General features: G+C 39.8%; 2 protein-coding genes across 2 annotated transcripts; both read left to right on the top strand.

Annotated features, from left to right (window-relative positions):
* The first annotated feature begins 793 nt into the window (after positions 1-793).
* ptger1a (prostaglandin E receptor 1a (subtype EP1)) lies at positions 794-3,532 on the top strand. Its single transcript, XM_053333516.1, has 2 exons — positions 794-1,678; positions 3,240-3,532. The coding sequence occupies exons 1-2, from the start codon at positions 809-811 to the stop codon at positions 3,507-3,509; spliced, it is 1,140 nt and encodes a 379-aa protein (XP_053189491.1). The 5' UTR covers positions 794-808; the 3' UTR covers positions 3,510-3,532.
* A 3,207-nt stretch (positions 3,533-6,739) lies between these two features.
* ilf3a (interleukin enhancer binding factor 3a) lies at positions 6,740-17,250 on the top strand. The gene is made up of 20 exons (XM_053333399.1): positions 6,740-6,822; positions 7,224-7,369; positions 8,817-8,928; positions 9,410-9,609; positions 9,729-9,897; positions 10,024-10,180; positions 12,016-12,107; positions 12,716-12,811; positions 12,964-13,075; positions 13,158-13,255; positions 13,341-13,449; positions 13,552-13,692; positions 14,134-14,324; positions 14,496-14,615; positions 14,747-14,878; positions 14,999-15,160; positions 15,613-15,739; positions 15,862-15,900; positions 16,212-16,535; positions 16,655-17,250. Exons 2-20 carry the CDS (start codon positions 7,257-7,259, stop codon positions 16,762-16,764), a joined length of 2,604 nt encoding a protein of 867 aa, XP_053189374.1. The 5' UTR covers positions 6,740-6,822; positions 7,224-7,256; the 3' UTR covers positions 16,765-17,250.
* The last annotated feature ends 2,151 nt before the right edge of the window (positions 17,251-19,401 follow it).

Raw genomic sequence — 19,401 nt, 5'->3', positions numbered from 1 at the left:
GGTGATTGTAAAAGTACTTTTTAAAAAAAGAAAGAAAGCTATACTACATAGCAGTGTGTTTTAAATTACTATTTAGGTGGTCTGATCTAGTCATGATCTGTGTTTGACCTCCAGCTAAAACTGAGGGACCAGAGTCCTCGGTGCATCCTGAAACAATCAGTGTCTTCATGCTGTATGTGATTCTGTGGTTTTATTAGATAAATTGTGGAACAAACGTGTTGTCAGACCTTTAGTCATTGATGAAACATTTGTAGGTTGTGCTTTATATCTTTTAGAAGTTAGTTTAATCTAAAAAGGTACAAGTTAAATATATTGGTGGGTGACAAGTAAAAGGAAAAACCTAGATAAACTACTAATTGAAGGTGTTCAGAGCCTTTAGAGTACACCATGTCATAGAGTCTCCTGGTCTCTGAACTCTACTAGAGATAAACATTTGGTGTTGGAGGTGGAGAGTGTTGTCTAACACATTGCTACAAAAGTGTCCAGTTGGGTCATGATCTGGTGAATGCAATATTATATATGATTCACATTCATTTCATAGACATTTAGTGAGCCCTCATGCTGTGTGTGCAAGAATCTCCGTTAATTATAATTCTCCACATTTATTCAAACCTTTTTTTAAATTTGTGAACTGTGTGCTATAAAATCTATTTTCTACACACTGAGACTTTTATTATTTTTAATGATTCAAGTATTTTACTTATGTTGATCCAGAGCTGACTATAGACTGCACATTTCATCTGCCTCTTCTGTCTCTTGCAGCCTTCCTTAGGTAGCGTATGGACCTCCTGACCCTCAGAGCTCAGTGATGTTAGCTTTGAGTCACTACAACTCCTCAGCCTCCCCGCTCCTCCCGCCTTTCTCTAATGGCAGCGGAGAGATGGTGGAGGCCAGGGTGGTTGTTGAAGGGCTGTCGCAGCAGGGGAACTACACCTTGGTGCAACCCACCACCAGCGGCATCATTGTGGTTGTACTATCCATGACTTTGGGCATCATCTCCAACATTGTGGCCCTCTTCATCCTGGCTAACGCCTACTCCCTCCAGCGCCGGCGCTCCAAAGCCACGTTCCTTCTCTTTGCTACTTCATTGGTTATCACAGACTTCATTGGACACTTGATCCCAGGTGCCCTGGTTCTGAGACTCTACCTCTTTGGAGGTGTAAGCCCGGAGGACTTTAACACATCTGATGGGATGTGCCAGTTCCTGGGTGGCAGCATGGTGTTCTTTGGCCTGTGCCCACTCTTCATGGGCTGCGCCATGGCTGCTGAGCGCTGCCTGGGTGTCACTAAACCGCTGCTGCATTCATCTCTGGTCACCACAACCCGCACTAAAATATGCCTCTCTGTCATTTGGCTGGCAGCTCTGTGCGTGGCCATGCTGCCATGTTTTCAGCTGGGCTCTTACGCCTACCAGGACCCAGGGACCTGGTGTTTCATTAAAGTGCTCAGTGACACTGAGGCAGTGGATGTAGCATTTGTGGTGCTCTTCTCTGGACTCGGTCTGACCTCCCTGGCCGTGGCGCTGGTGTGTAATACCATCAGCGGACTGACATTGGTTCTTGCTCGGCTCAGGAGGAAGCCCGGCTCTCATCATTCAACCAGGTCCCACGACATAGAGATGGTGGTGCAGCTGGTGGGGATCATGGTCACCTCATGTATCTGCTGGAGCCCTCTGCTGGTGAGTATCAGGATGTAAAATAAGACAAAAGTATACAATAACATCATAAAGAGATGGAGGACATCACCTAAACACTGGCACTCTTAGAGCACTAAAATGCAATAAAAGGTTTATTATCAGTGTAGGCCAGCTGCTGTATGTTGGTACCGACCAATACTAGCTTTAGAAAAAGGTATTGGCTCAATATAATTTATAAACATAAAGTCGACTAACACAAGTGTTTTCACTGACGTTGCCTAGTTAGAACTTCTGTCAGGGCTGTGTGTGTTCAGACTGCGGTTTGATCGCTCTCACCCTCTGGTCACTTTAATTGCACCTATTAGGATGGGACAGCTCACGCTTTCTTATGAGTGCAGAGAGTATAGTGACAGCATGTAATTTCCAGCTGTTTCAACCTGACTACATGGTCTAATCATCCAGGGTAATTGCCCACATTTGTGGAAATGAGTATTATTTTATCATCATCAACAGATTACTCATACTACTGTAAAAATGTAAGACTGCTATTTGTAGTGTGTAAAACAGCCTCGGCATCGGCATATTTATGTGGCCCAGGGAGCCATTCAGCCCTTTTATTTTCCATCTCGGGGATTTTCATTTTTTATTTGATTTTGTGGTGGAAATAAGAATTATTAAAGAAATGCATTAAAATAAATCAGAAATAAATGACAATTCAAGGCTGATGAATATATATTAAAATATATATTTCTAATAGAAAAAAAACCCTGATTCTTTACACAAATAAAGCATCCAGTCTTCAGTCGCCTTGAAAACAGGCTCTATCAAATACTGATGGCAGATTCAGCTGAATGCTCCCTCAAGTCAATACCTTAAGTATCAATACTACCACACAGTCTTATTCTGAATAGCAATTCTATCATCGATAGGGCCGACAGCAAAATAGCTTGATTCATCTCACATTCACTCTCTAGGCATTTGTACATTCCTCTTGGTGCATGCACTGTATGCCTCTCTGCAGTTGTTTTTTGCATGCACTGCCGCCTCATTAGTTCAGAGAACTCACCTAATAAACATTTTTTATTTACCTTTAAAAACTGTTTTGTGTTTTAACATGGTTGTAATCAATCAATTAAAATTCAACAATAAATAGAAATGTTTAATCATTGGCGCTCATTCACCTCAGAGATCGGGCAACATTGCCCTCCTCTACATCATAGTACATTAGTTTATATATTTATGCTGGCCCTGATATTACTTGGTAGCAGATTGACAGTCAGTATTTGCTAATATGGTTGAAACTATTATTTTAATGCAATAATATAAAACAAAACAATGTTGGTGTATCCCTGACACAAAAAAATTGCTTATCCAGAGTATTCATTTGTTGTATTAAATGAAATGAATAGGATCTCTTTGAAAACTGCTATGTTGCTATGCTATGTTGATGTTATAATTGGTGAGTAATATTAGTTTTGCTATGTAAATGCAGTATTTTGGGAGACTGGCAGAGATCAGTGATCCCATAACGTCATGTCTGAAGTCTAAACTGAATTGTTCTTTTATCATATAATAATTGCAAGCACATGTTTCATGCCTGCAGGTCTTTGGCCTGATGTCCGTGATCCGCTCCTACACAGGAACCATTGGAGAAGACCTGTCCAACTATAAAATGCTGATGGTGATGGGTGTGAGACTGGCCACTTGGAACCAGATCCTCGACCCCTGGGTCTACATTCTGCTGCGTCGCACCGTACTCAGAAAAATCTACCTCATCGCTAAGTGCCAGGCGGGCCTTAGGGGTAATATATTAAGCCGCTGGGAGCCCACGTCCTTTCCCAGCTCAGAGAAAAATGATGTCAGCCAAGTCTGAGCTGAAAGGAAGACTGATGTAGTACACTGAGACTGTACTGCGTCACATATGTAGGACTGGGAGTGCCAGGATTTAAAAAAAAGGAGAGATCCACACAGAAGCAGGTGGAGGGAACAAAGTCTGTGCCTGTAATGGCAGAGTTGATCAGATTAGACCTGCAGTTTGACATTTCTGGGCTGGTCCATCTTTAGAAATGTTTAATGGATACTATCAAAATATCTATTTCATACTCTATCAACGTTTACCTATGAGTTCATTTTCTGAGCTTAGAAATGGAAGCTAGCTAATGCTGTGATTTTGCACAAAGTATCATACATTTTCTACTGTTTAGTTATTATAAGTGAGCATTCCTTACTGCATGTATCTCATGTGGACTACAGTCATCCATGTCAACCTCTTAATGGTAAAGGGCAGAGATGATGTAGGTAATGTGAACGCAGCACTAAACATATTCTGCCCTGAGAAACTCAAAGAGTGTTACATTTAGAGGGACTGAGGATAATTTGGTTTTATTTCTCAGTGTTAAGAAAAACTTTTGACTTGCTCTTAAATTCGATGAATGTGGAAGAACTGAGCTATATCAGTAAAACCATGAGAGGGAGCTCCAGAGTAAACCCATCAGTATTTAGAGTGTATTTGTAATGTAAAGTACTCAGCTGAATGTATTTCATTAAGGAAGGCCAATGTTCAATTACTGTGGAGTTTATACATGTTTAATTATGCTTAAATATGCTGTGTTTATACAGTGCTTTATGTGAAATAATGTAAGATTTTATAAGTTAATACTTGAATTGTACCCTCAATTTACTGAGGACATGTAAAGAATGTAAATAAAGCAATGCAATGTGACTTTTACTCTGATGTTTTGTATTTATACATAACTAATAGTTTTTCTATGATCTCCAAACAAATAGGCTTGTGTTACTGCATACAGTTGTGTAGGTGTCAACCTGTCATATATATACATATATATTATATAGAATAATTCTGCTAGTTAAACAGTGTTTTAAATCTTAATCACAATCGTAAAAATACTGGCAGCACTCATTTGATTATTAGAGTTTTTGCTATGTATTACTGCACAGTAGTATTTTGTCTTAAAAAGTTAGCTTTAATTTCCAAATAGTAGTAATACAATCTCTACTTTGAGTTCTGCATGAGTAGCTTGGTAAGAATTTACTCTGATGAGTGATCTGTAGCCGTGATTTCCCGCAGACATTCTTCACTTCTCTTTCTATAAATGACGGTGATGATGAATCTCAAAGGATTATTCACAGGTCCATGCAGATGGTAACCTTTTGACTTAAGAACATTGTCGAGTAAATCATTTTAATTTAGTTTTTATTTAGTATCCAGCTATTGTCAGTGAGCTGCTTCCACATGGAGAGTGTCTAGGCTAGTAGTCTCACTCCCATGGGAGTAAACTTTAGATGAGGTGTGGATGCAATTTCCAGCGTCTTATTTTTCCTCCCCTGCATTATTTCATTCCAGCTACATTCACATGGTCTGCAGTTGCAACAATTTTTCCTTCTTATTTCAAGGTCTGGCCAAAAAAAAAAATTGATATTCAGATAGTCAATTTTATTGTGTTTCACTATGAGAAACTGCTCATGTGTGCTTATTTGTAATTGGCACAAAATGTGTAACCCTTACATACTGTTCAGTTTCAAATCTGACCTGTTTTTACATCAAAGTGCATTAAAAACACCTAAAACCCAATTGAGGAAATATTTCTAGCCTGAAATTATATGATTTCTCCTAAAGTAGCAAAGAATATACAAAAATGTCTATGTACAAATGTATTTTTGTACATAAAGAATCCTCCAGGTTAAATTTGAGTTGCATTTATTTAGAAAACCAAAATCAAAATTCATCAATTACAAATGCATTCTTCACATTCAATTTAAATACATAATTATGGCTGATATGTTCTCCTGTTTTAAGTTACATAATATATAGTTACTGAATGTTTATTCTCTATAAAGTAAAACCCAAATAATACACTCTCTCTGCTCTCTGACAGCCTTATCCAGGATGGCCCATTTATTAATGATAGATTAAGTATTTATGAATGAAAAATAGATTTGTGGCTCACACAGTTTGTATACAGACTAAGTGTGAGTAGATACTGTGAAGGATAAGAACATGAATGGTATGTGAGGGTTAACTTCTAAAGTTTAATAACTACTGCACCATAATAAAAACTCAGCTAATCAAGTTTTATTTTCATTGCGGAATGTCATGCAATGAAATTCTTGCTGCTCTTGCACATAATGGAAGAAAGAAAAGGCTGCAAGGCTTCCATTAAGTAACAATTTATTAACATTTAGAATTGCAGCCTTTAATCATTTTCATTAATGACTTATTAAGTATAACTAAAGACCTGATGACTTACTTTAAGAAAGTGTAAAACATTAAAACGTTTATTAATTATTCATAATCATTCAAGTGTTGGACTGATCATCCTGGCTTGGCTCTACACATCTTGTTGGTCTACTTGGTGGTTTGTTCAGGGTCAAACACAAAGCCTAGCCAGTGTGAATGCAGTCTCAGCATTTTTTAGCCAGATCAAAAAAACACTCCTTGAAAAAATGTTTTATAATTGTTGTTGTGGTCATACCAGACTGATATATTACAGATGTGTTACGTTCAGCTACTGAAACATTCAATGTGCTATTTTGCCTTTTTTGTTTTCCAGCTTCAACCAAAAGAAGATTTTATAACAACTTTTTGGGTGTTGTAAATAACAAATAATTAGCTAATTGATAGTCACAATTACTCATTAGTTATGAGCCCTGCAGTTATAAATAATTTAGAAAATGAATGAAGATCAAATTATTTCCCACGCATACATTTATAGTAAATTACCTTGTTCGCAGAACATCCAAAACAGTATTACCCTATGGGACTTCAGGGGATCCATAAAAGTAAAGGCAGTAAATCTTTGGGCAGACTACTAGTATCCTTGTTGACTGTCTATAGCAATTAAAACATTCAAATAAAACATATAAAGTGAAAAATGCGATGTTAGGATAGGAAAGCACGAACTGCTTTCCGAAATAAACATTAGCAATAATAAGTATAACTTAACTAACATATTGCCATTAAAATGACTACTGAATGTTGTTCCACGGTGTGCTACAGTTCATCGTGTAGTTTGTCCAAGTGGGGCTGCCGTATCCCTGCAAAACCATTGCGCATGCGCGAGTCATATTCAGATCGAGCTTCGAAAGAAAGTGACTGGAAGGTAACATAGCAACATTACTGCGATAAGGTCGACCTCCTCCACCTGTTTGTGCCCTCTGTGATTGAGGTGAGCCCTAAACACACAAAACAGACCTCAGCAATACTAAACAGAAGTCAGAGGTGAAGTGCCACATTGCTCAAGTCTAATAGTAAGGACATAAATGAACCTGACGTTAGCATACTGGCTAACAGCGAGTGTGCAGCAATGCTACAAATATTAGCATCTTCGTTACACATAATGAATGTAATTACTCTTTATTAGTGGACAGTTGTTACGCAGCGTGTGTTTAAAGGCAAGGCAGTTTAATTTGTATAGAGTATTACAACCACAAGGCGATTCAAAGTGTATTACACAATTAAAGACACTTATGTAACTCACACGCTGTTTGTTGTCAGCTGACAGCAAAATTATACATGCAGATAACTTCATCCCAGTCATTTTATTCTCACTATTTTTATCGGTTAAAGAGGAGGTAGCTTCGGCCCGGAGGTTGTGTCAGCATGGCAGCCGCTGCATCGCCGATGTGGGATGAGCACCAGGCGTACGAGGAGCTGCTGTACTGGGACAGCCTGATCCAACAGGGCCACCGCCTCCTCCCGCATGATTTTGATAGGTACACTTGGAGCATGTATAGTATAGTTTACCTACAGTTCTAAATAAAATACTAAACATGAAGTAATACTTTGTTAAACTCGAGATTGTTGTATTTATATGCTATTTTATATTATAAGTAAACTCTGTGTGCCCACAGAGTTTCCCACTTTGTAGAAAAATACTGAAGAAATCAAAAGTATAACATAACACATAATGAATAATGTGTTAAAAGCAATCCCACTGACATTACAAATTGTAATTTGATACATTGTTATTATAGAAATATACAGGACCAGTCAAAGATTTAAAATAAAAAATAAAATAATGTAGTAAACAAAAAAGTGTTTACGCTATTGGTAATGTCTTAACAAGCTTCATGAGGTCATCACATGGTATGAGTTTCAATAAAGGAGTGTGCGACAGAGATCATTATTTGTGTTGTGATAAGATGGTGTTGGTATAAATCTAATTTTGTAATCTCTATTATGGCAAGAACTGCTCAACCAAGTAAAGAGAGACAACAGTCCATCATTATTTTAAAAGGTTAGTCAATCCATAAGAGCAGAAGTTCAAACAGCAGACACATCTCAACATCAACTGTTTGCCAGAGCCTGAATCAGGCCTTCATGGTTGAATTACTGCAAAGAAACAACAGCTGGAGAATTGTTTGGGCCAAGAAACACAAGGAATGGACATTCAACCAGAGGCAATCTGTATTTTGGTGGAGTCCACATTTGAGATTTTTGGTTTTTGAAGCATGATTGAGGAGGTGTGAGGCGTGGTGGGTGCTTTGTTGGTGACACAGGATTCAAGGCAAACTTAACCCGCATCAATACCACAACATTCTGCAGCGACATGCCATCCCATCTGGTTTTGCACATAGTGGAACCATCCATTCTTTTGCAATAGGACAATGACCCACAATACATCCCCGGGCTACTTAAGGGCTATTTGAGAGGCAGAGTGATGGCGTGCTGCATAAGATGAGCTGGCCCGACCTAAACATAATTGAGATGGATTGGGATGAGTTGGACCGCAGAGTGAAGGACAAGCAGCCAACAAGTACTCAGCATATGAGGGAACTCCAGGTGACGACCTCATGAAGCTGGTGGAAAGAAAGCTAGGAATGTGCAAAGCTGTTGTCAAAGCAAATAGTGGTTACTGTGAGGAATCTAAAATATGAAAGATATATTGATTTGTTTAACACTTTCTTGACTACATGATTCCATATGAGTTACTTTGTAGTTTTGATTTTAGGATTACGCACTAAACCACAATAGATCAAGCTTTTTTGGATCTTTGTAACTTTTCAAAGTGTCCATGAAGAATTGTCATGTAAATCGGCATTCACCAAACAACTTGTCACACTTATTCTGTCACATGTGCTTTTTAGTAGCTACTAGTTTGACTTGAACAATGGATCTCTTTCAGAAAACTGTCCTCATTTTGTCATTTTTTCCTTGCAGGTACGAGGAGCTGCGTTACTGGTATGATTGCCTCTGCTACGAGGAGGAGCTCAGACAGTATCATGACTACATTGCGGCAATTGAGGAGATTGAAGATAACCGGCATCATGAGGTTCCTCTTTCACCTGCTTGTCAAAATAGTTTGAGTCATTTAAACCACTTCCTCAAGCATCCCCATTTAGAATGAACATCTAGATCTTTCCATCACCATTTTATTTCCTTTTGTAGTTTGAAATAATTTATTTTCCTCATGCACGAAACGTTCATCTGGTGCATCTGGATGTTTTTTTTTTCTTTTCTGTTTTGTGCTTTTTTAAGCACACACTTCCTACGTGTTACTGCTCATGTTCTATGTTACTTCCAAGTTCTGTGTTTACTTTGCATGTTATGAGTCACTGGAATACATCAAATTAGTAATTCAGTAGATATGAAATGATTTAATGAATAATTCAATTTTTTTATTCTGAAATGATTTCAAAATTGATTTGGTTAAATGATCACAGGACAAAAGATACATTTGAACCCAGCAACATTATGCTGTTGTTTTCTTTGACATAAACAGTACTTTTTTTTTTTTTTTTTTCCAATTTAAGGAACCTGCAGCCTTCAAGGTGCACACGGGGCCGTATGACCGCCACGTGATGGCCAAACATTCAGAAGTGTATCCCTCCCCAGAGGAACTGGAGGCAGTGCAGACCATTGTCTCCCATGTGGAGTGTGCTCTAAAGACTGTGTCTGACCAGATGGATATTCCGAAAGATGACAGTGAAAGTGAAAGTACAGAAGCTGCGAGGTAAGTGAGGTGTCCAAATGGTCAATTATCCCAGTGATTAATGGACATCAAATGGCTTTTAAAATCTTATGAATAATTCAATCATTCTGTTTGTTTTCCTCCTCCACTCACCATGCCAGTGGTGATTCACAAGAGCGTGTCCTGCGTGGAGTTATGAGGGTGGGCCTGGTGGCCAAAGGATTGCTGCTGAAGGGAGACAAGGACCTGGAACTGGTGCTGCTTTGCTCTAATAAGCCTACTATCACCCTGCTTAATCAAGTGGCTGAAAAGTTAACCGCCCAGCTAGAGGTAGAGCTGAGTACCTAAAATTATTTTACTTCATTCTCAGTTGTAAAAAAAACAACATTTCTCAGATTTTTACATTTTTAAAGAGTCGCCTCTGCTCTCCTAACTTTTTGTCCTTCTCTGTGTTAGGGTATCTCAGCTGGGCAATACACAGTAAACCAATGTCCGGGGGATGCAGCCATTATTGTGAAAAGCACCAAGGAATTGATCCTGACTCTCACGATCCACCTTACATCGCCTCTTGTTAGGACAGAGCAAGAGAGCAAAGCTGCAGAAGAAGAAGAAGGTACGTATGTTGATCCAACCTCAGAGATGTGCTACCAAAGGCCTGATCGGTGTGTTCTCAGTGTTCAGACCCTGTACCGCTCCACCGAACTGTAACTGGGCACTGACAATTGAATCGCCACACAAGTTGTCCATCTTCAACTCATTAGAGACAGTGGAGCTCGTACAGTGACTGTGTCAGACCGATGCCAGTGAACAACCAAGGAATGTTGGCTCTTCACTCGCTCAAGAGTCCTGTCGTCGTTTTGTGACAAACTGGTGTTTGCCAGCTCTACATTCTCTGTAGCCGCTGATACATTCTGCACCTGTTGTTAATAACAATCATAAAAACAACTTTATTTATTCTTGCTGAATTGTTTTCATGTTTTAAAATGAAGGCTTTTCAAGAATAACAAGTTAAAGCGCGCATTGCATGTACTTGATGCTGAAGATGTACATTTGGCGCCAGCTGCAGCAAAACTGATCGCAATGAATAGATTTCTTTTGCTTCTCTTGGGAGAAATAACATTTCTCCAGACAGATGAAATCAAATTAGAAATGGTTGTTTGTATGTGAACGTGTTGGTTATTGGAATGGTGGTGGTGCTTCTGTGTATGCTTCTGAGCATGAGTCTAAAGTTGCCTCACTGGAGGGTCAGCAGGGGGAGTTTTCTCAAGCCCCACATACAGAACCATACAGCTCTCAGTACAGTATTAGACCATTTACTACACTGCACACTGGGCTGCACAGTTAAAATCACAGAATTATCCATTGATTCAGACACAATGATTCAGACTTGATCAGATACTGTCAGAAACTTTGTGTAGCCCTGGTGCATCAAATCAAGCGCTCCCTCTTTACAGGTACATTGCCTGACCAATCCGTTGTTGTTAAGCAGACTGCAGCTGTCATTTAACTGCGTCTTCTACATTTTAGATTAATCATCTTTTATTACATGCTGTGGTATTATTTATATTATTGATTAAAGTTGTATTTAGTGGTGCATAAGGCTTTAAGAAAAAACAGATTTTATTTGCAGACTTACTTTGAAGCAACTTTGACTAAATGAGGGTCAGCTTTTTGTTGTTTGTGTGAAATGTGCAACTTAACCATTTTTACAAAGATGGATGAATAGGGCTGATTCTTTTCATTATATAATGAAATAGGATTATTATAATATTAGCCATCATCACGCAGCCCTCCTGTAGTCATACTTACTGCTGAGTATCAGATTTCCAGTTTTATTCTATCTTGTCCCTCATGCAGTTGTTCATTTTGGTACGATATGAACGGCAGAGACTTAAAACTTATCAGGGATAAATTGTATGTGAAGTGTAGAAAATGAGCTAAAACTTGCATAAAGCTGGTATGGCTCTCTGTTTTAACAATATTTAATGAGGCCTTATCTAAATTTGGGTCTCCATCAGTTTTGCTGCAGAGTGGCGCAGACGTGAAGGTTCTCTAAATGCTTGTGATTTACAACTGATTGCCTTCTAGTTTGTCAAGTTTCTTAGGAACGCTGGACCTTTGACCAACTGGACACACTGTCTCAGGAGGGGGGGAAGCAGCAAACCCAAGCCGAGCAGCTGAGGGAAGGGGTGTTCATAGTAGTAAACAACATGCTATGTAATGTTTGTTAATACGACTGAGTGGTTATCAGAGTTTTTCACTCAGGAAAGTTAGCTAGTAGTCACAATATGTGGCCATTACCAAACCAAATATTTATTTATGAGGTATTTTGGGACCCCCTTGTCCCTGCTGCTGGTTTGCGGGGAGCTGCTACTCCCTAAGCTGCAAGACAGAGCCTACCCCCTTGGTCAAACTGTACCCTTTCTTCTTACCCCACCTCGTCAATAGAAACGCGAACAGTCATCGATCCGCCGGACGTTCTGGACAGGCAGAAATGTCTAACTGCCTTGGCGTCTCTCCGCCACGCCAAGTGGTTCCAGGTTTGCATTCACGTCCTTATTTGTACAATAAGGTTCAACTGTTTCTTTGAATACATTTTTTTTTTCATTTTCTCTCCATTTAGAGAGAAAAACTTTTAAACTGTGCTCTCAGTTGTTGATGGAAGCTCATATCAAGTCTAAAAATGTCAGATATGAGTTAAGTTTTACTTTCTGACTCATGAAAAGTGACCTGCTGATCCATACTGATGACAGAAGTAGATCAGTCATTGGTATCCACCAGCATATAAACGTCGCATCAGTTCTCTTGATGACATGATTTCATTTATCAAAATGTCATCTGTCAGACTGAGCTGTCTCAGTTTCTAAACCACTGCTATCATGAAAAGTGTTTCGCTTTGATCAAAACATTTTTCACGAAAGCAGCGTACTGTGAGTGTGTGTGCGTGTGTGCGTGTGTGGCAGACGGTGTGTATATTGGTGCGTATATTAGTGTCAGTAGTTATTGATTAGGTGATGGCTCAGTCCTTCTGACCTTTCTGAGCTATCTTTTTCGGAGCCTTTTTGTGGAAACGCAGAGAGCACAGGATGGAGGTGATGTTAGAGGTTGCAGCTCCTCTAACTGAACCAGCTTTTGTTTGTGTCTCCAGGCCAAAGTCAACAACCTGAATTCTGCTGTTGTCGTGATCCGGATCATGAGGGACTTGTGTAACCGTGTTCCTACCTGGACGCCACTCTCAGGCTGGGTGAGAAAACTGTTGTTGTACTAAAATGTAATTGTGCATAAACCAGCCTGAACTTTGACTGATCCTTTCTAGCTCGGTGGTCAAAACTAAGTGTTTTTTTTTCTCTTTAATTAGTGTCTATACTCTGGTTGTGTACTCTTGTCTGCACATAGCCTCTTGAGCTGCTGGTAGAGAAGGCCATTGGTACATCTGAGAGGCCAATGGGAGCAGGAGAGTCTTTCCGCAGGGTTTTGGAGTGTGTTGCCTCTGGAATCCTGTTGGAAGGTGAGCTTTGAATGTTTTGTTAAACAGCTTGAGTGTTCATACACTGGCATTAACATTAATGTCTGACTTTATCTGTGCTAAGATGGGCCTGGCATTAAAGATCCGTGTGAGAAGGAATCAGTCGATGCCACTGCAAACCTAACAGTGCAGCAGCGTGAAGACATCACACAGAGTGCTCAGGTAATATAACGTTGTTAATACATGCAAGCACACATACACATTATTAAACCCGGGAAATAATGACTAACCTTTATGTTTTCTGTAGCTTGCCTTGAGGTTGTGTGCATTCGCACAGATGCATAAAGTGTTGGGGAGAGATTTAAAGCCTGTAAAGCCACGTAAATCACTGGGAATCAGCGGAAAAGGTGTCTTAGGTACCTGATGACTTCTGTCCCTTTTTTCTGTGTACTTCAGACATCATGTAACATTTTCATGAAAGAATCTGTTCTCAAGCTTTTTTCTCTTGTTCGATGTAGCCCAGATAGCACCTGCTGGACACTACACCCTGCCAGCTAAGAGACCTTACGCAGAGGTGGAGAAAGGAGAGGAGGAGCCCCAACTCAACAGCAAACAGAGGAAGTTTCTCAAGTTCCAGAAGCGCTTTCAGAGGAAATCATGTTAGTAATTAATAGGCCTTGGTCTGGTCTGAGCCTTTTAACTGTTAAAACCTGTGTCATTCGAACCATAGCTCATTCTGTTTTCAATCCATTTGAATGATATGTGTGGCAGTCTTTACAAATACTCTAATGATGCAGCATGCATCCACATATCCTGAGGTGACAGTTTATTAGGTGCATTAAGATAAAAGACCACTCATACTGTGACTTAATCATAAATATCTTGACTCTGAACAAATTACATTTTTTGTGAATGTTGTGTTTAAGATTGCATGTATTAAAAACACTTTTAATACTTTGTAGGAATAAAAGTAAAGAAAGGAAACAGTACAGTCAAACTTCACTTTTTTATTATAGGACACATTTCCAAATGAATAAAAATGATTTATTCATTGATATTCCTCTTTGTGTGTATTTGCTTTTCTGTTCCTTTTCCCATAGTGACTGATGATTTCAGCATGAATGCTGTGATGCGTCTGAACCAGTACAGACCTGGCTTAGAGTACCGGCTCACATCTCAGACTGGTCCAGTCCACGAGCCGGTCTTCACAATGGCTGTGGATTTAAATGGAAAGACCTACGAGGCCACGGGACCCTCCAAACGAGCTGCCAAGCTTAATGTAGCCACCAAGGCAAGACTATTGGGGTTTTTTTTCAATTTGAAAGCAAACCCTGTATTCAAGGCAGTTACTTTTACATTGTCATTTTTGTGACGATAAACCAAGCCTACTTGGGTATGAGAATGAACAAGTGTTTTTTTAAAAGTTCCCATCACTTTATATTTTGATTTTTGTCTTTCACAGGTCCTGCAGGATCTTGGTCTTCCAACAGGGTCAGAAACCAAGCCAGAGTCCATTGGTGACATTGAGGAAATCAAGGAATCAGGAAAAGCTGCTGCCCCAGCCTCGAATACATCAGAAGATGTATGTATCTGAGCTGAACAGTGTACTCAGAAGCCTTAATAAATTCAGTAAATCACAAAAAAAGTGAACATGTGACTCTTATATGTAGAGTTTGATTTAACAGCTACTGTTTCTCCACTTGCTATGGCCAGATTGGGCAGGGTCCTATCTTAACCAAAAACGGGAAGAATCCTGTGATGGAGCTGAATGAAAAACGCCGCAGCCTGAAGTATGAGCTGTCTGCAGAGACAGGCGGCTCGCATGAAAAGTGTTTTGTCATGGAGGTGAGTAAGCAGTATCACACCAGCAAGTGTGTTTGTTTGTCTTCATCAAAAAAAAACCTTGTTGTTTTTTTGTTTTTGTTTTCCTCACATTTCCAAGTGTAAGCATTAACTGTCTTTCAGGTGGAGGTTGATGGGCAGAAGTTCAAAGGGAGGGGCTCTAACAAGAAGGAGGCAAAGGCCTATGCTGCACTCGCTGCTCTGGAGAAACTGTTCCCAGATGACAATGGTGTTTCAAACACCAACAGAAATGTTTCAAAGAAGAAGGTCACCTACACTGACATGGTAATCCGTCTAGTTAATTGTCCTCAAAATTGTACAACTCAAGTTGACTTGATTTTGAAGACACTTTGCAATTCAGTCTTCAGTTGCTCACACTCCTGACTAACGGCTCAATCGTTCATGAGTCGTAGTAACAGCCCCAGTAAAGGATCAAATAACTTTTTTGACCAAATGGTAGAAGAGCTGAGATTAACATGAAAGTTGATGTAATGTTAAAACTAATTTACATTCAGTCAAACATACAGTTCCTCTGTCACATGTCAGAGCTGTCACCCCCCTAAACAATACATGCTAACTCAGTAATATGTGTGTTATGTAAAGCACAACAAAAAAGTTGCGTCTTGTTCTCTGACACATTAAACACTGCCTGCGTGTAATTATAATCAAAAGCATAGATTCTTAACTTAAAGAATTTAATCTTGACATTAAATGTTCTACCATTTCCACTTCAACAGCACATCCCAGGGTTCGGTACTATCCGTGGGATTCCTTCAGACTCTGGATCGCGTGGTTGGGGTCCTGGCAGGGGTCGAGGCCGGGGCAGAGGCAAACCGTTTCCTCCAGGACCCAGCTATAATAAAAGTAATGCATTTTACACCCTGTGCATTAGCCCACTCTTACAAAGAGCGTACAAGATCATTTAAGTATATTTCACGACTTATGAAGAAATCAACTAATAATTTCTTTCCTTTTATTTTTAAAAGCAAACTACAGTTATGAGAGCAGCACTGGCACAGGATATCGTAAGTACCCCTTTGCTTGTCTCTGTGCAGCCTCACTTTAGATTGTTGTCGTGTTGTACACTATAAAATATAAAAACTTGACTCATCTGTAGTCACTCTATCATGAGTCAACATTTTATCTGTGCATATGTTGAATGTCTGAAGTTTTACTGCTGTCTTGTTTCTCTTATTGTTCTCTTAATGAAACGTGTCATTTCATGTCTTTTGTTTGTTTTAGTTTTTTTGCTGTTGAAGAAAAACGAGACAATGTTTGAAACAGATAAATGATTTCATACAGCAGTGACACTGGGCTCTTTTTTCAACTGTTTCAGATAAACTGTACGGTACCAACACAGGGGAAACCATAGATAAAAGCACAGGCAGCAACATTGGCTATGGCACCTTTTACCCAGAGAGCAGCACCACCTTCTCCTCCCCACCTGTCTCCCTCCCTGACTCCAGCACTACAAAGGGAGGAAGCTACCAGTCGATGCCTCCTCCTGCCGATCAGGAGAGTCCCTACAGTTACGGCTATGGAGATGAGAAAAAGAAGATGCTGACCCAAAGTCAGAATGACAGTCAGGGAGGAGACTACTCCATGTACAGCACCGCTTACCCCAGCTCAGTGACGGGGGGCCAAGTTTATAATAATTATGGTGAGCAGCAAGCCTTTTTAACTGCCACCCTCTCTCTGCTATTGATTCACACATGTATGTCTTGGTTCAATAATGTTTTGGGAAAATGATATTACACCTCCTTTCATGTTCCTCCACAGGTTGGGGAAACCAGTCGTCCTGGGGGAACCAGGGGTACAGCACATCATACCCGGGCATTGGAGGACAGAACCAGGGCTCATACTCTGGATACAGTAACGCTAATTATTAGTCATCGTACCACGTACAGCCTGTCTCGCCTCACTACACCATCTTTTGACTCTTCTCCAAGCTCTGGTTGTTCACCCTTGATGACGATCCTGGAATACCACTTCTGAAAAGGAAGGAAAAATAGCTTATGTTGTCCTTGAAACTGGAATTTTGCTGTTTTTGTTGTGTCACTCCGTCACCTTGCGTGCTAGTTCTTTGATATCTGGTGAAACAAATGTAGGTGACAGATGATTTATTGAAGTCCCTATTTTATTTTAACTGCCACATTTTCTTGTGTCCATTTTGACATGAATGTAAAAAAACAAAAACGGTTTATCATTATGTCTTGTTTTTGAATTGTGTTTTTAATCTATCGTACTGGTTCTGTATCAGTATGCTATGGTTTGAATTTAAAGCAGCTTGTAGTTTGGAACTGACTTTATTATTTTATGTGTCACATGAAATGCTCTAAACTTTCTTGTAAAATAAATGACTTATTTTGGAGCAAAGTCTCTGACCAACAGTTTGCTGCCCACAAGTACAAAGTTTTTTTTGTGGGAAAATCTTAGAGCTTTTTAGGTGCTGGTTGAAGCTCTGATGTTGAGGTCAGCATTGGGATATCGTTAATGAATTATGTTTTGAAAGCTGTGAATACTGGGTCAATACAACTTGAACTTCCCTTAAAAATACCAGACATATTTGTCATATCAGTGTTATTGGCAATGTTTTGTAACACTCATGAGTGCTGCGAATGGTTTCTGCACTGCATGCAGATGCTTCACAGTATCAGCCAGAATCTATATGTACAGCTATGTGGCAAAGATAAGGTGAAGCCTCATTGACCCCTGTGGGAAAATGAGGTCACTGTGAAGGCCCTCCGCTGTCTAGGGATAAGTTAAGGACAACACACAAAAAAAGTAAAACATGCAAATAAAAATGCTAAAATACAATAACTTTCATACACACTGCCAATGTTTTCAGCAGTTGCTAATTTCATGCTGAATATTTACTGTATACAAAAGCGAGTGCATTAACACTAGTCTCAAACTCACAAATATGAATGAATATTATGAATGAGTGGGCTTGTAAGAAACTAATGATGCAGCAGAGGTCTATATGTCCTGATTTGTTCCCAGTATGGGTCAAGTTCCAAAAACCCAACTTAAAAATGCGACATGAGAGCATCTTTCATTATCTCCTCCCTGCCTTATTAACCAACACATTTTAAAATCCACACTCCAAGTTCAAACTGCCAACTTTCTGTTGAAAAGTCTTGGAAAAAAACTGAGATGACCCTTTTTACATCAGTGTGATATGAGTATGGTTATTTTTTCAGACTATGCAGAGCTCCATCCAGAGCCACAGAAGATATACACCTGTATTCACAGGCGGGGTGGAGCACCTTATGGACTGAACTGAACTCCATTTGATAAAATAGTGGAGTGCCCCTTTAATTGGGCTTGCATGTGTGGTAGTTGAGGTGATATAGGGCAGCAGGAGTAGATTTACAGCCTATACATTTGCAATGGCCTACTAGCTGTCCAGCAGACAATGATGCGTGTTTGCAGTGAGGTGAGAGGTCAGTGAGTTCTGTTTTCATGTTTGGAAGTTACAGGAGGCGTGAAAATATAAAAGGTTGATAAGATAAAAACACAAAGCAAAATACAAGACTGCATTCTGTGAAACTATCATTGATCATGTATGCTTTATGGTAATCATTAAACCATTGCAGGCTACATTTCTTATTCCCCAAATGATCCAAAATGACTGAAGCACAGAGATGGAACAAAAAAAAAAGATTAATAGGAAAAACAGTGATTAACACTGAAGTGGAAAAAGTGGAGTCTGGACACCAGCTATAATAACCATTGCAGATGACATGTGGCCCAGATGACCCTCAGTCCCAAGACTGAGTCAGGGTGTGAGCAATGATCATACCCTTGCGGCGTGGCCTGGGGCTGGTCCTCCTGTTGCCTCTCCTCCGGGGACAGCTGATAAAAGGCAGACGGGCAAGAAGAGGACGGGCAGTGTCCTTCACCAGTTATCAGCTGTGAGTGTTTTTATCTTTGAGCTCTGACATTATTATCTCTGCATGCTGGCTCTTACCTTCTCCTGACACTTGCAAGTTGTTTTTTTCTCTGTCAGCCAGATTTGTTTTCTTTTTGATAGAAGTGAGAGAGGGGAAGGGGCATTAGATACTGCTTGGCTTTTGTTTTCTGCTGAGGCTGATGATGAAGGTCATTTGATCTGCGTGTTTCACAAATGCCATTTCTTATTTAAAAGAAACAGAGATGGACAGTTGTGTCTTCACATACTTTGATATGCTTCAATAGACATGAAATCGTAACCTCTGACCCTCAGCTGCTCTGATTAGCTTCTATTAGCTCCAGCTGGGACATGTCAGCTTCAGGCTGCAGCCAATCACAAGTCACTAGTAGGCATAAAATCAAGAGATCATGTGTTGTGATAGGAGAGAAGGGCAGAGGAAGCATAGGAGCGCATGGTTAGTGTGTGCTGTGGTTTGTTGAGCTTGTTGGGCTTGTTTCGTTTGTTTCATGTTCCTCATTCCTCTTCTTCTCTCTTTGCATGTGTTGACTTTCATTTTTCACCGTGGCTCAATGTTTCACTCTGCTTGAGCAGTTATTAGTTTTGCTGCTGA

This window comes from Scomber japonicus, chromosome 2, assembly GCF_027409825.1.
Source record: "Scomber japonicus isolate fScoJap1 chromosome 2, fScoJap1.pri, whole genome shotgun sequence".
In the NCBI taxonomy this organism is placed as follows: Eukaryota; Metazoa; Chordata; class Actinopteri; order Scombriformes; family Scombridae; genus Scomber; species Scomber japonicus.
Note: the sequence above shows the minus strand (reverse complement) of the source record. Positions and strands in the feature narration are given on the sequence as shown.